Source organism: Coffea eugenioides, chromosome 2 (assembly GCF_003713205.1).
Source record: "Coffea eugenioides isolate CCC68of chromosome 2, Ceug_1.0, whole genome shotgun sequence".
Lineage (NCBI taxonomy): Eukaryota > Viridiplantae > Streptophyta > Magnoliopsida > Gentianales > Rubiaceae > Coffea > Coffea eugenioides.
Window position 1 is genome coordinate 62,944,666 of NC_040036.1, and position 13,231 is coordinate 62,957,896.

General features: G+C 34.8%; 2 protein-coding genes across 4 annotated transcripts; one reads left to right on the forward strand and one right to left on the reverse strand.

Annotated features, from left to right (window-relative positions):
• Window positions 1-2,166: 2,166 nt before the first annotated feature.
• Window positions 2,167-5,358, forward strand: LOC113762008 (peroxisomal membrane protein 13). Of its 2 annotated transcripts, none has more exons than XM_027305238.1 (5): window positions 2,167-2,391; window positions 2,604-2,837; window positions 3,494-3,801; window positions 4,410-4,502; window positions 4,620-5,358. In XM_027305238.1, the coding sequence occupies exons 1-5, from the start codon at window positions 2,367-2,369 to the stop codon at window positions 4,833-4,835; spliced, it is 876 nt and encodes a 291-aa protein (XP_027161039.1). In that variant the 5' UTR covers window positions 2,167-2,366; the 3' UTR covers window positions 4,836-5,358. The 2 variants fall into 2 exon arrangements, with proteins under 2 accessions (XP_027161039.1, XP_027161040.1); XM_027305239.1 differs by having other exon boundaries at window positions 2,170-2,391; window positions 2,607-2,837.
• Window positions 5,359-8,544: 3,186 nt separating this feature from the next.
• LOC113763397 (F-box/LRR-repeat protein 12) lies at window positions 8,545-12,754 on the reverse strand. 2 transcript variants are annotated; one of them, XM_027307185.1, is made up of 3 exons: window positions 12,564-12,754; window positions 10,100-10,191; window positions 8,545-9,967 (listed from the first exon to the last, which is right to left on the reverse strand). In XM_027307185.1, the coding sequence occupies exon 3, from the start codon at window positions 9,840-9,842 to the stop codon at window positions 8,661-8,663; it is 1,182 nt and encodes a 393-aa protein (XP_027162986.1). In that variant the 5' UTR covers window positions 9,843-9,967; window positions 10,100-10,191; window positions 12,564-12,754; the 3' UTR covers window positions 8,545-8,660. The 2 variants fall into 2 exon arrangements, with proteins under 2 accessions (XP_027162986.1, XP_027162985.1); XM_027307184.1 differs by having other exon boundaries at window positions 8,545-10,227.
• Window positions 12,755-13,231: the final 477 nt, after the last annotated feature.

The following is a 13,231-nucleotide window of genomic DNA, read 5'->3' on the forward strand; positions in this document are numbered from 1 at the left end:
ATATCAAGATTATTTGATTTTTTTTTGTAAGCTTGAACCCCTGATCGTACCTAGGGTTGTATGGGCAATTGATGACAAGCAATGTATATATTTAAGTAAGTTTGGGAGAGGTTTTGTTCTTGCTATTGGACAGTTGAGGTTCATGTATATATTGTGAAGTTTGATAGTTAATAGTAATATTATCTCTCAAGTTAATATGAGCGAGTGAGTCTGACGAGAGTTGGGCAGACGGTCTGCCAAACCCTGAGGGTACGCTTTAGGGGGAGGTGGGATCGTCACATATAGTGCAATTAGTATTTATTTTCTCACTAAGCAAGAAACCCATCTTATTGCAACTATAAAGCTGTTTTTCGAAGATGAAGAACCAAAAATTGGACTAGGCAGCTAGTCAAAAATCACTAACTAGAGTAAGTAATAAAAGGATAGGTCTTTAAAATTTGCTATCAATTGTCTTAGAGGTCTTTAGGAATTAGAAATAGACAATCCAGGCTGAGGTTCAACTCTAGTATTTGAAGAAAAGAAAATATAATATCAAATATACCTGACCTTGGGCACTCTCCTTCAAAGCTAGATGATGTTGAAAATTTTCATTAATAGTTCGATGATGTTGCACAAGCCACTAGGTTAGACGTGAAATGTTTGCATATTGACCACTTATGAATGGAAAGTTGCCAACCGGAAATTGGGCAATGATACCATGGTTAAGTAATTATTAAAGGGTATTCCTAGGACAGAATAGGCGGATACTGATTAACTTAGTATTGTCAGATCTAGAGTGAGGTGTGGGATTCGTTATCTTGTACTTGAGTTGGAGTAGGATCCAAGTATACTTTGTGTCTATCTATATGATAGATGAATACCTTGTAATATGAGTGAAGATTGAAGAAAGAAGACACTAGGGTATATAACATGTCAATATAAAGCTGGATGAAAAACATTTTTCCTTATTCATGTAAAGATCAAGAAGGTACCCTGCCTAAGCAATTGACAGACATAAATGGGCAGATAGGATAGATATCACATTAAACTACTAAACCTTAGAGTGGTAAAAGGTTAATAAAAATGTAGTCTAAGGTAGTTATTAAATTGGACAAATGCCTTAGTATAAACAGCCTAGCCTAAGGAATCCCAATGCAACTTTTGGACGTACAAGAAAACTCTAGTCTTCAATGTCTTTCCTTTGATGAACTTGTTAGTTATTGCCTTCCCCAGTCGAGAGTCCCATCTTTATTTCACACTCAACCCATCTTAATTTTCCATTTCATCCCTCACATACTCAACTATGTATAATACAAATATCAAAATTCGTTTAAGTTTTAAGGTGAATCCCAACCATGACAATAGCATCACCCAGACCAATGCTTCCATCTAAATCAAGGAAACAAAGCTATGTCTATTAGTGGTGACTTACAGAGTTGGAATAAATTAAATTGTCCATGTCAATTATTTTACACGATGGATAGTAGAAGTACAAAATCTTTCAAAAGCTGTAAATTACGAATTTAGCATCGTAAATGATTTTCAACATCATGTAAACTACAAACACTACTATTTAGTCAACTTAACAAGTTGTATAAAAGTTTTAATTTAATAATTAAGATTGAGATTTCAAAATTTAGATATTTGGCTCAATTTTCCTCTTTTCCTTCCCTGCTCGTTAAATCCCATCCCACCTCTGCTTGTTGTTAGAAAAAAAAATTTTGCATAAAAATTAATTTCATTTCAGGTGATCCTTGTAACACTGCAGTGTTACGAATTAAAAAAAAAAAAAAAAAGCTTGACTCAATGTTGGCATTGATCCGCCACTTACCAAGTGGGCCAGCCCAGCAATTTGCAAGTCCAACGCAAGCTCATGCCATTTGACCTTGACCAAGACCACCTCCCATGGCCGATCAATTTTAAGTGGACGCACGCACACTTACCATGTGCAACAACTAGACAGAAGCCCAAAAATGTAAATTCACATCATCCATCTCAAAAAAACACGATTAGGAATCTTCCCCTGCCTTTCCAAAAAATAAAAAAAATCCAAATAGTAAAATAGAACGAAATTCCCCAAAAAAGAAAGGTTGGGGGACAAAAAGATAGCCATATAACAGGCAAAAACGTAGCCTCATTGAAACTCTCAAGTCTCGACCCCTTAACAGCCAAAAATGTAAATTCACATCATCCATATCAAAAAAACACGATTAGGAATCCTCCCCTGCCTTTCCAAAAAATAAAAAATAAAAAAATCCAAATAGTAAAATAGAACGAAATTCTCCAAAAAAGAAAGGTGGGGGGACAAAAAGATAGCCATATAACAGGCAAAAACGTAGCCTCATTGAAACTCTCAACCCCTTCCCCGGTTTTCTCTTCTCTCTCCGATGGCTAGCAATTCGTCAGCATCAGGTCTGTACAGTTCAATTCCAATTTCAATCGTGTTGCATAAGTACTAAATTTGTGATTTTTATTTGTAATTAGGTTTATCTTCCAGTTTTTTATATTAGGGTTAATTTTTGTCCGTGTTTCTGTAGCTTATCATTTTGAAATGTTAGATAATTTTCCTTTTTTTTTGTTTTTTTATCTTCTTGAGTGGGAATTTGTGGTGAATTTTGGTGTAGCAGGTAGTAATCCTCCGGCGAAACCGTGGGAACGTGCCGGGTCGTCATCGGGCCCGGCGCCGTTTAAGCCACCGTCAGCGGGTACCACAAGTGATGTTGTGGAAGCTTCTGGAACAGGAAGGCCCGGTGAGATTGTTTCGACTGCGGATAGGAATGCTTCAACTGTCAATGCAAATGCGGTGGGGCGGCCTATGCCCTCTAGGCCTTGGGAGCAGCAGCAGCAAAGTTACGGAGGTAGATTTTGACTGAATTTTTGTTTAGTTTTTCTATTTTAATATTGTTACTTGATGGGGCTATGAAATCTCTATTGCTGTGGTTAATTATCTGGTGTCATTGGTGTCATTTTGAGTATGTTTGGATAGTAGATTATTGCGATAATTTTTTCAAAAAGATACTGTAGTACTTTTTTGATGTAATGCATGTGAGATAAAATGTTGGTGGAAAAATGTATTAATGATGCAAGCAAATAAATTTTTGGCAAATAATTCACTAATGATCGATTTTTTTGTGATTATTTACTAATATTATGTGACTGATTAGTGGCAACATATAGGGTTAGGAAGCTCTAAGCATGCCATTCTAAGCACTTCTCCTAGATTTCAAAGGTGAAATATTGGCTCTAAAACTCCTTAATGATATTAATTAGGCTTTCCAGTGTTTGTAATTACTTGTGTTTTAAGAAAAGCTAAATAAAAGACTAAAGTTGGGATTGTTGATTAAGGTTCATATTGTCAAAATGTGGCCTTTTGATTCACTAAGAAACTGTTATTGCTTTTAGTGCTCCATAAGCTTGTAGTTTATGATGACAGATTAGCAATGTATGTCATCTTGCAAATTATTTAAGCCTTAAGTATCTGACAAAATCTGCTTGCCTGATTTGTTTCATCCAGGTTATGGTTCCAGTTTAAATTACAATACTGGTTACGGGAGTGGAATGTACAATTCGTATGGCGGTTTAGGTGGGTCTTATGGCGGTTTAGGTGGGTCTTATGGCAGTGGCTTGTATGGAAACAACATGTATAGAGGAGGGTATGGTGGACTTTATGGAGGTGGCATGTATGGAGGGGGAATGTATGGTGGTGGTTATGGCATGGGTGGCATGGGTGGCATGGGTGCTCCATATGGTGACCAGGACCCTAACAATCCCTTTGGTGCTCCTTCTTCTCCGCCAAGCTTTTGGGTTTCCTTAATGAGGGTGGTAAGCTAAGATCTCTCTCTCTCTCTCATGCTAAAGAAGATCACAATTGTGCACCAGATATTGAATTCTTTCAAGGCTTTCTGCCTTTTTGTGTTTCAGTATAACCATCAGATCCTGGAAGCTTGTGACTTTCTTTTTCAAAATAGATCTTTGGTTCTTTGTCAGATGCTTACAGAAATGATGTAGGATCAAATGAATTCGTTTTTCTTCATCTAGTACCTGCTGCATGAAATGGAGTATTAAGCTATTTCACTTTGGGAGGGGACTAAAGCGTGCATCCTTACTGGGCGTTGTTTCGGACCATACCAAGGCAAAATTTTGCTAATTAACTAACTGGTATATGTCGAATCGAATTATTGGTTGAAAGACTATGCAGTTCCCAGGTTTGACTGTGCTGGAAAACAAACAACAAAGATTAACAAGCTCTTTATATGTGAATTAAGATTTTACCTTATGCAGTTGTCATTTTAAGCTTGTCCATTCATTTTAAATGCATCTTGATTTGTGTATGTCCTGAAGTAAGCGTTATAATTTCTGTTATCCTTTTACTACTACGTAATTGCTTCTTTTGGAAGAAGGTTATAACTAACTCTTTGCAACTGTTGCAGATGCAAGGCGTCGTCACTTTCTTTGGACGAGTTGCGATATTAATTGACCAAAATACCCAGGCATTTCACATGTTTGTGACGGCTCTTCTTCAGGTAATTTGGTGATCTTGTATCTCATTTTTGTCTCTAACTAAAGGTAGTTTTGTTTTTGGAGATTGAATAAGTGGGGTTACAATCTTAATTAGTGACTCTTGTTATTTTTATTTGCAGCTGTTTGATCGCTCTGGGTTATTATATGGGGAGCTTGCTAGATTTGTTCTAAGAATATTGGGAATTCGAACAAAGCCAAAAAAAGGTCAACCCCCTGGTCCTCATGGGCTTCAAGGTCCACATAATCCCCACGGGAACCAAAACTATATCGAGGGACCCAAGGCTCCTCCAAGTGGTGGCTGGGATAATCTATGGGGAGATAACGCAAACAATTAATTTGATGGAATGCTTAATCAATGGTGCCGATGGGAGTTGGCTGTTAAATGTTTACGAATCCAGAAGATTGATATTGTGATGCTGCAATTGTGTGTCCGGGATAGCACAAAACCTCTTAGTGGAGAATTTTTTTGCCGGTGATCTACCTGTACCTGTCTCTCTGTTGTCTCCCTCTGTTGCAGCACACACAAACAGATCTACATAATGAATACTGGTTGTGCTGGTTTCTGGATGAACAATCCCAAAATGAACAGGGGGATGAACAAATAATGTAACCAATAATGTAGTGTGAAAGTTGTAATATATGGCTTGTCTTGAGCTCTTTGAGACCTACTGTTTGTCAGTGTCTTTTCCGGTTTAATTCAACCTTCAGACCGTGGCTGTGATCCCTCAGGGCTCTCTACAGATATTGATTATGTTAATCAACTTAAATGCCATACTCTGGACGTTGGTTGATCATACATAATTCATTTGCATGGAGTAACAGTACCAAATTCTTTTGTATGATGTTTATTTCCTTCTATACCTGTTTGGATCATATTTAGCAAAACTATTCTCAATTGGCATTGGCAGAAGCTGGTCGCTTTGCTATTAATAAGGTAAGCTTTGAAGCTGGTTGTTTTACTTTATTCTGGTTTAGTCAAAATGATTGCAAAAAATCCTTCGACAGCACAGGTTCCATTTTTCAATTTATGTTTCATAAGTAAAGCAGATGGTTGAAAAAGGTCATTCATATATTTTTTTTTTCTCGAAGCAAATTGATTTTATTCTTCAAAAATGCAAGAAATCCCTGTTCGGTAATTGTGTTTTCACATATTAACCATTTTGCACTATCTTGTGGTTGTGCGATTGCAACTTTTTCTTTGTTCATTAGTAATAGAAAAACAGCTTTTCAAGGAAGAGAAGTATTTTTACCAATTGAGTAGTTGGTCACGATTGCTCTAACATTTGCATGTCTAATAGTTTGTCACGGTTAGGCACGTGAATGGATAGAATTTGGGTTGGATCTTTTTAATCTAGATCTATAAATAGTTAGACCCAAATGTAGATCCAGACTCTCATGGGTCTGGGTATTTAATGGGTATTTGTTGTATTTTTTTTTGAATATACTAAACTAAAAATATGTTAAAAATATATAGTGTTCAAAAATAATATAGATACCATCCAATTTTTATTCAAGAAGTTGAATGCAATATTATGAGTTAAAAAAAAAAAAAGAACTATTGTCTATCCCTACTATTTATTTTTCAAAGATTTAACCGTATTCATATCCAATCTTTTATTTGTTTTTCTTTACTTTTTCTCCTTTCCCTGAAAATGTTCTACCAATTAGAATGACAACTAGGATTAGTTAAAAAAAATCATGAAGTCTTACCATATTCAATCCAATGCCCCATAAAATCTTTAGATTATTTTCTAAATTTACTAATACACACACACATGTTATTTAATTATATATACATGAGTTTGATATGGATTTAGATTTAAATATAGATCATAAAAAAGTGGACCTTACCTAGATCCATAATTCCCTTATAGGGTCTAGATCTGGATAGGGTTTGAATTTGAGAAATTAAACCCGAACCCTATCCAAATATATTGGGTTTGGGTTGAATATAAGTAAAATCTAACCCATTGACATGTTTAATCGGGCTATGTAATTATGCTTGTTCACAAGTAACAGAAAAACATGCTTTTCAAGGAAGAGAACTATTTCACCAATTAAGTAATTGATCACGATTGATTGGCAATCATTTTGGCTTGACCAAGAGTTCTTATCGTATTCATATCTAACGAATTTCCACCAGGACCTAATATTATTATAGTATGGCTAGGCAGTTAGGCACCACAACCATGTATATGGAAGATTAGAATCCCCAGGATAAGAAGGCGAAAGCATATTATGTTTTCAAAAGCAGTATAAAGCCAAGGACATGTAAAGAGTTGAGAACAAAGAGGGAAACGGGTGCCTAGCGTATATATATAATTGTTAGGGATACTTTTAGAAACCTCAACTAATGTTTTTGTCAGTATCGCTGGCCTTTCTTGAAGTTTTAGAAATATCCCATACCTCTCCTAATTTATATGTTTTCGTAACATGTTAGCTCAAGTGAGATTAAAAAATTAATTTCACGAGAGATAAGATAATCTATCCCCATATATCCTTTTGCTATCCTTAACATTAGTTTGTTTACAAATAATTTTTCGCTTTAATTCAAATTATGCCTTGTAGCTACACGTCCATAGCAATTACACAATATGCTTTCATGCCCATATTAAGAATTTCTTTCATGCTGAAATACATACTTTTTCTTTAATCCTTATGAAACATTTTAATCAATGTAATGAAACATTGTAAATGAAAAAAGTATTTAGAAATCTTGTGTAATTCTTTTTTTTTTTTTATATTAACAACCTCATATTACACGGTAAATGTCAATAACGAACAAAAGTTAAATGATCGATAACAATGCTGCACCTTCAATTCTGTTTATTATTGTCTCTTATCTTTTTCATCCTTATTAACATTTTTCTTCATGCTTAAATGTATATCTTATTTTTTCAAGGCAAATATATAATTATTATAAATCATATAAGAAATTAAAAATATATACATTTAGTATAAATGTTTTGCCAATTTTTTTTTATTTTTTAGTGATTCCCAAGTATTAGCATACATTACATTTTATTAACAATTAATGATTCACCTAGAAATTAGTGATTTATTTTGAACAATAACTACAACAATGATAAATTAATTGTTACAAAATGTTGAAATGGCATAAACAGCATTATAAATGAGAGAAAATACTAATTCAAATAAAGAGTTTATTTGAATATATACATATGAATGTAAAATAAAATGCCTTGACAACGTCAAAGAAGGAAGAAGAAAAAGGATGAAAAAGAAAGAAAGAAAAATGTACGAAAACTAAACATACAAGAAAAAACACATACAAAGTGAAATTTAAAAGAAAAACATATAACAATGTGGGCATATTTATTCAACAAATAAGTTGAGAATCATTAGAAAGTTAATGGTGTTAGTCATCACGAGGCAATTTTTTTATTTCATGAAAACATGGAGAAAATTGCTATTGACCCCATAATTATATCGGTGCAATCTGTAATTAATCCAATACACACACACACACACATATATATATATATCAATCAAAATCAGGGTATAAGAGTCATTTCACCATTATTTATGTCAATAATAGACCTCAAATGACTGATAGAAGAGATATGTGATATTTTGAAAGTTGAGGGAAAAGTAGCGATATTGTCTTATTGTTACATATAATTGGCAGAAAGCTATTGGATCTCATCTCAATCTAGAGCCGCAATGTGTAGACACGGCAATGCCAATCTTGCACGTATAAACAATGATCGTGTAGGTAAAACTTCCGTTCAACTTAGCAAAGCCATTAGGCTTTTCTGGCTTAGTTAAAATCAGTTTTCAAGAACAGTCCTACTCTTGAGAACATAAGCATGGACGAGTCAGCCATATTCTCATAGGTCTATTTGCTTAACGCCTTTTTGCCTAACGCTTATAGATTAAATTCAGTAACCAGCCTTTTCCCTTCATCCTGTTAATATGATAAAGGCAAAAATTGTCATATGTTGGTTTTTGTACTGGTAACTCCATCTTGAAGAAGGTTTTAGGTTGTGACTCGTAAGCATTATTAGCTGTTACTTCTGAGAGTGACATGCAAGCTACCAAAGGTTTTGTATAAATTTTACAAAACACTTGTGCTTCTAAACACTTCAATTTTACAATGTGTCTTTTCGAATTCACCAAATCAAAGGGTTCATCTGCGCTTAATATACATGGAAGGCAGAGTCAGGAGCAATAGACATTACTTCTTCTTCTAGGATTTTGACATCACCTCTTGAACATCTGAAAATCTCCAGCGCTGTGGAACTGATATTGCAGGATTTACTGATACTCATATAAAGAACAGAGAGTTTTTTGCAGCCATACCTCAAGGCCTGCAATCCTTCATCACATAAATTGCGACAACGATTGACATGAAGCTTCTCCAAGTGATGACAATTTACACCAATTGCTTCCCAACCAGCTCTCGTGATCTCATGACATAATGCCAGGTTCCATTCTTGGAGCAAAGGGCATCCCTTTGCAATTGCAATGATAGAATTGTCGCCAATAGTTCTGCAAGATCGAAAATCAAGTACCTTCAGCTTAGTTGCAAATCCAGCACCAATTGCTGTCAAACCATCTCTACCAATGCACCACCACAGGCATGAAAGATTCAAATATTCAAGTCCACCGCCACTCACAATAGCCATGATTCCTCCTGGCTCTAGCTTACAACCATTGGCCTCTAGAAAAGTCAAACTCTGTGAACAGCCCATAAAGCCAACACCAGTGACACTTCTACAGTTAGTCATACAGACAGCACGAAGGTGACGGCAATTCTTGGCAAGGGCTCTTATACCCTGGTCAGATATAAGTGAACAATATGACAGATCCACATCTTTTAAGGCCAAGCAAGATTCAGATAAGGTCTTTAACCCAATATCAGTAACATTGCAGCGATAAAGACTAATAGTTGTCAACGAAGGACATCCAGAGGCAACTAAGGAAATTCCATGATCAGTTATTCCAAAACAACAGTGTAAATGAAGAGTCTGAAGCTGGGACCCATAATTTAGCAACTGTCTCAAACCAAAATCAGGCATCTCAATGCAACCAGATAGAGACAAATAGTGCAGCTTCTGGAAGCGGTTAAGCAACCTATGTAGATAAAAGGCATCAATTTTCATGCTACTTTGAGATAAGGAGGGAATATCAAGTTTAGTGAATGAGCATTGGAACTGTAATCTTCGACGACTTGAGTTTTGAATCTGAAGCCATCGATGACAAGTTAATCCAAAAGATTCCCGATCAGAGGCAGAGTCAAGCCAGTGAAAAATAAAATACAAGCAATCATCAGGAAGTTGCATAATAGAGGTCAGACAATCTTCGTAACAATTCTCCATTTGAAAGCACTAGCACTCTTCTGAAGGTTGCAAAGCTTGAATCCTTATCATAATGTTTTTGCATGAGCTAGAGGAGGTCATTGAGTCAAAAATGCATGGAGTGTGTGAATCTCCTTGTATGTGACCTATAAGCACACCACATTTACGACAAAGAAGTTTTGTTTTTGAAGGGTAACAGCCCAAAGATATTGGAAGGCACGTTACTTCATCAACTCGAGTAAATCGACTGAGGTCAATGGAGATGAATGAGATAAAACCTTTTGCAATGGATTTTTTGTATTCGGGTCCTATGCCAGAAATTGCACGTGTAGAAGATGTTAGATTCAGAGGGTATCCACAAGATCCACAGCTGCAAAGCATTGAAAGAAGAGATAAACAAATTATTCTGCAAGAATCATATGCAAGGTTAGTCCTACTACAAATGAAATCTGGTCTCTTTTGATATTCCACCAATACCCTTTGATACAACATATATACTTATAACTACCAGGACAAAATAGGTGCTTTTTTAAGTTGGCTTTAGATTATTCAAATAACTACTTTTGTACTTGTTAAATATTTAAGAGAACTTCTATCTCAGAATAAAGACACAGACTGTGCCAAGATACTAGCATACATACTACACACGCAGCCACCAAAAATTCTACTGAGTGTTAAAGGTGCCAATACATATCAGCAGATAGAGGTGCAAACTGACTGGCAAATTGAAAATTGTCGAGTTGAAATCAACCGATAGTGACTTTAGGTAATGGACAACGCTTGAATCTTAGACAACATTTGATTCCCTAAAAGAAGAAAAATAAAAAAAGAACTGACTGAATGTGGAAATAACTATTAATATCTTCATCATCTTTCAGTTCCTATAAAATAGGAAGAAAAATTACCCAAAAGAACCAAAATTGCTGGTGTTAGGCACTTTCTGGATTGAAGATATCAATTTTGATGTAGAAAGGTCACATCATTTATAAAGAATCATGTTTGAAGTGATTATTAATGCCAAACATTGCTATACATATCTAGGATTTGGGTTGATACACCAAAATTTTAATCTAAAACTAATGTTGTTTTAAACAGAATTGAAACACTTCTAGAAATTGCCTCATTTCTAAAAGCAGAATATATAACAACTGGAAATTAGAATTTAAGGAGTTTTAAATCCACTTCTTTTCATAATCCACACATTTTGACTCAGGATTCTTACTCCAACCTAAAATTGAATAATTAATATAATACAGAACCCTCAATTCCTTAGCAAAGTTGTGTTTAAGCAGAATATTTCTCAGCTCTTCATCAATGGGGTTTGTGAGTCAGAAGAAGTCATTGACTAAGGATAAGTTGAAGCAATTGGAGCATAATACAAATACAGAAGTGTGTTAGTTTTTTAAAATGATAATTTTCATTAACCTTAGTTTTGATTTTCCTATATCTTTTACTCATTGCAAGAAGTACCAGTGGTGTTAATTAGAAAGAAAGCTCACGTAGGTTGCCCTAATGAAATGATATAGCTAAAACTGCATGTTGAGTGGAAAATAGCAGGAAATAAATGTTACGAGTTCAAGGGAGGAGCAACTGCACATGTAATCCTGATACTGCCAAGCTAGCTACAATAACAAAGCATAATCAAGAGTTGAGATGGGATAAATGTATGAAGCAACCTATTAATTAGACTCTCACATGCAATTTAATTATTCTTTATTATAACGCGGCTATGTTGTTCTTAATAAGAAAGCTAGAGGTAATAGGTCTTTACTTTTGTCACATAAAACAAAACAAAGGTAAAAACCTAACATCAAGAAAAAACTGAACTTCCAACTAACATCAAGGAAAGGAGAAAAAAATGCTATAACACATTTATCAGAATTTGATAAACAATATGAAGGGAGAAACTGGCATATTTGAAGCTTTAAGTTGTCAACCGCTCAAAAATATCAGTTTTGAATAAAGCATCAGAAGCACAAATCAAACAACCTTTTGACAGCTACATCCCTTACGATTTTTCTTCAAAAGTTGAATGTAAAATATACTAATACAATTAGCTATAAAAAGCTAAAAGTTATCAGAAGAAAAGGATATGGTCACTTATGTTCTCAACAAAACTAACTTGAAACTAAACTGACTTCAATAAGGATTATGACAATCGTCAATTGGTTGGATGAAAACTGCAGAAAACTTTCAGTAGAAGCATCCAACAAGGCGGGGTGGGGTTCTGGCGGACTAACGAGGAACAAGGCAGTTCCACCCTTTATTTCTAGGTTTATAGCGTAAAATTCTTAAATATACTTGAAATTAGAAACTTACAGTATATGAATAGATCCAGTAACAGATTTTCAAGGCTTCTATCAAAAACTTTATTTTGAACAAAATTTGGCTTCTTTCCATTTTTCCTTTTCTTTTTGATTACTTGTGATTTTCTAGTTAATTTTATCCCAAAGAATATGCCCGTTTGCCATTCATTGCTTCTTCGCAAACAACTATCTATACTCAGATATAAAAGAAATTTTTGCGAAGATTCACCATCACCTAAGCAGCACTAAATTCAACAAAGCAACTCCAGGAAATACCCAAGAAACATAACAACAAAAGCAATTTAAGCCCAACAAATTAAATCAGAAAAGAAGGGATACCATTGAACAAAAATATTAAACAGGGCTAAAAAATAAAAAAAAATTGGCAATGCATCATAAATTAAACAAGTGTCTCAAAGAAACAATTGATGGTAACCTGTAGGAGACAGCAGCTTGGGACATTCTTGATTTAGATCATCACAGATTGTGGTTGTGCCTGGGATGACAGTTGCTTCCATTGATTTATGAAGCAATATCCAATCTTTTGTCCTTGGCTTTTGCACTGTACTGAATCTGAAAAAGTCTACAGGGAGAATGGGAAGAGAAGAAAATCAAGTAACGGTTAAGATAAAGGATTCGGTGGAGGGTGGAAACTGATGTGAAGCAGTTGACAAAGGGACAGATGAGGAGAGAACTGCAGTTTGGGGCCTTACTCTTTCCATATTCCCTCCTTGGCACAAAATGTCAAGGGACTTTACAGTCTTAGCCCATAGAATTGATGATAATTGCACTTAATGAAGTACACGCTAAAATGACAAATGTAACTTAGCATAAGTTTTCAAGAATTAAGATATATTTTCGATCGAGGAAAAATTAAAAGTTCTCTAAGGATTTTAAATAAAAGTTATCGATAATATCATTTATGTATTACTAAAATGTACAAACACGTGTACCTAAAAAAAATAATTAGACGATGTAAAGCAAGTAAAACTCATTAGTGTACAAAAATGTGTAAATAAGGAAAGTTGCTAGTGGACTAATTTCTTTAAAACATCAATATTTGTACTTGTAGTCATGATCAAAGTGATGTATTATGTCAATTAG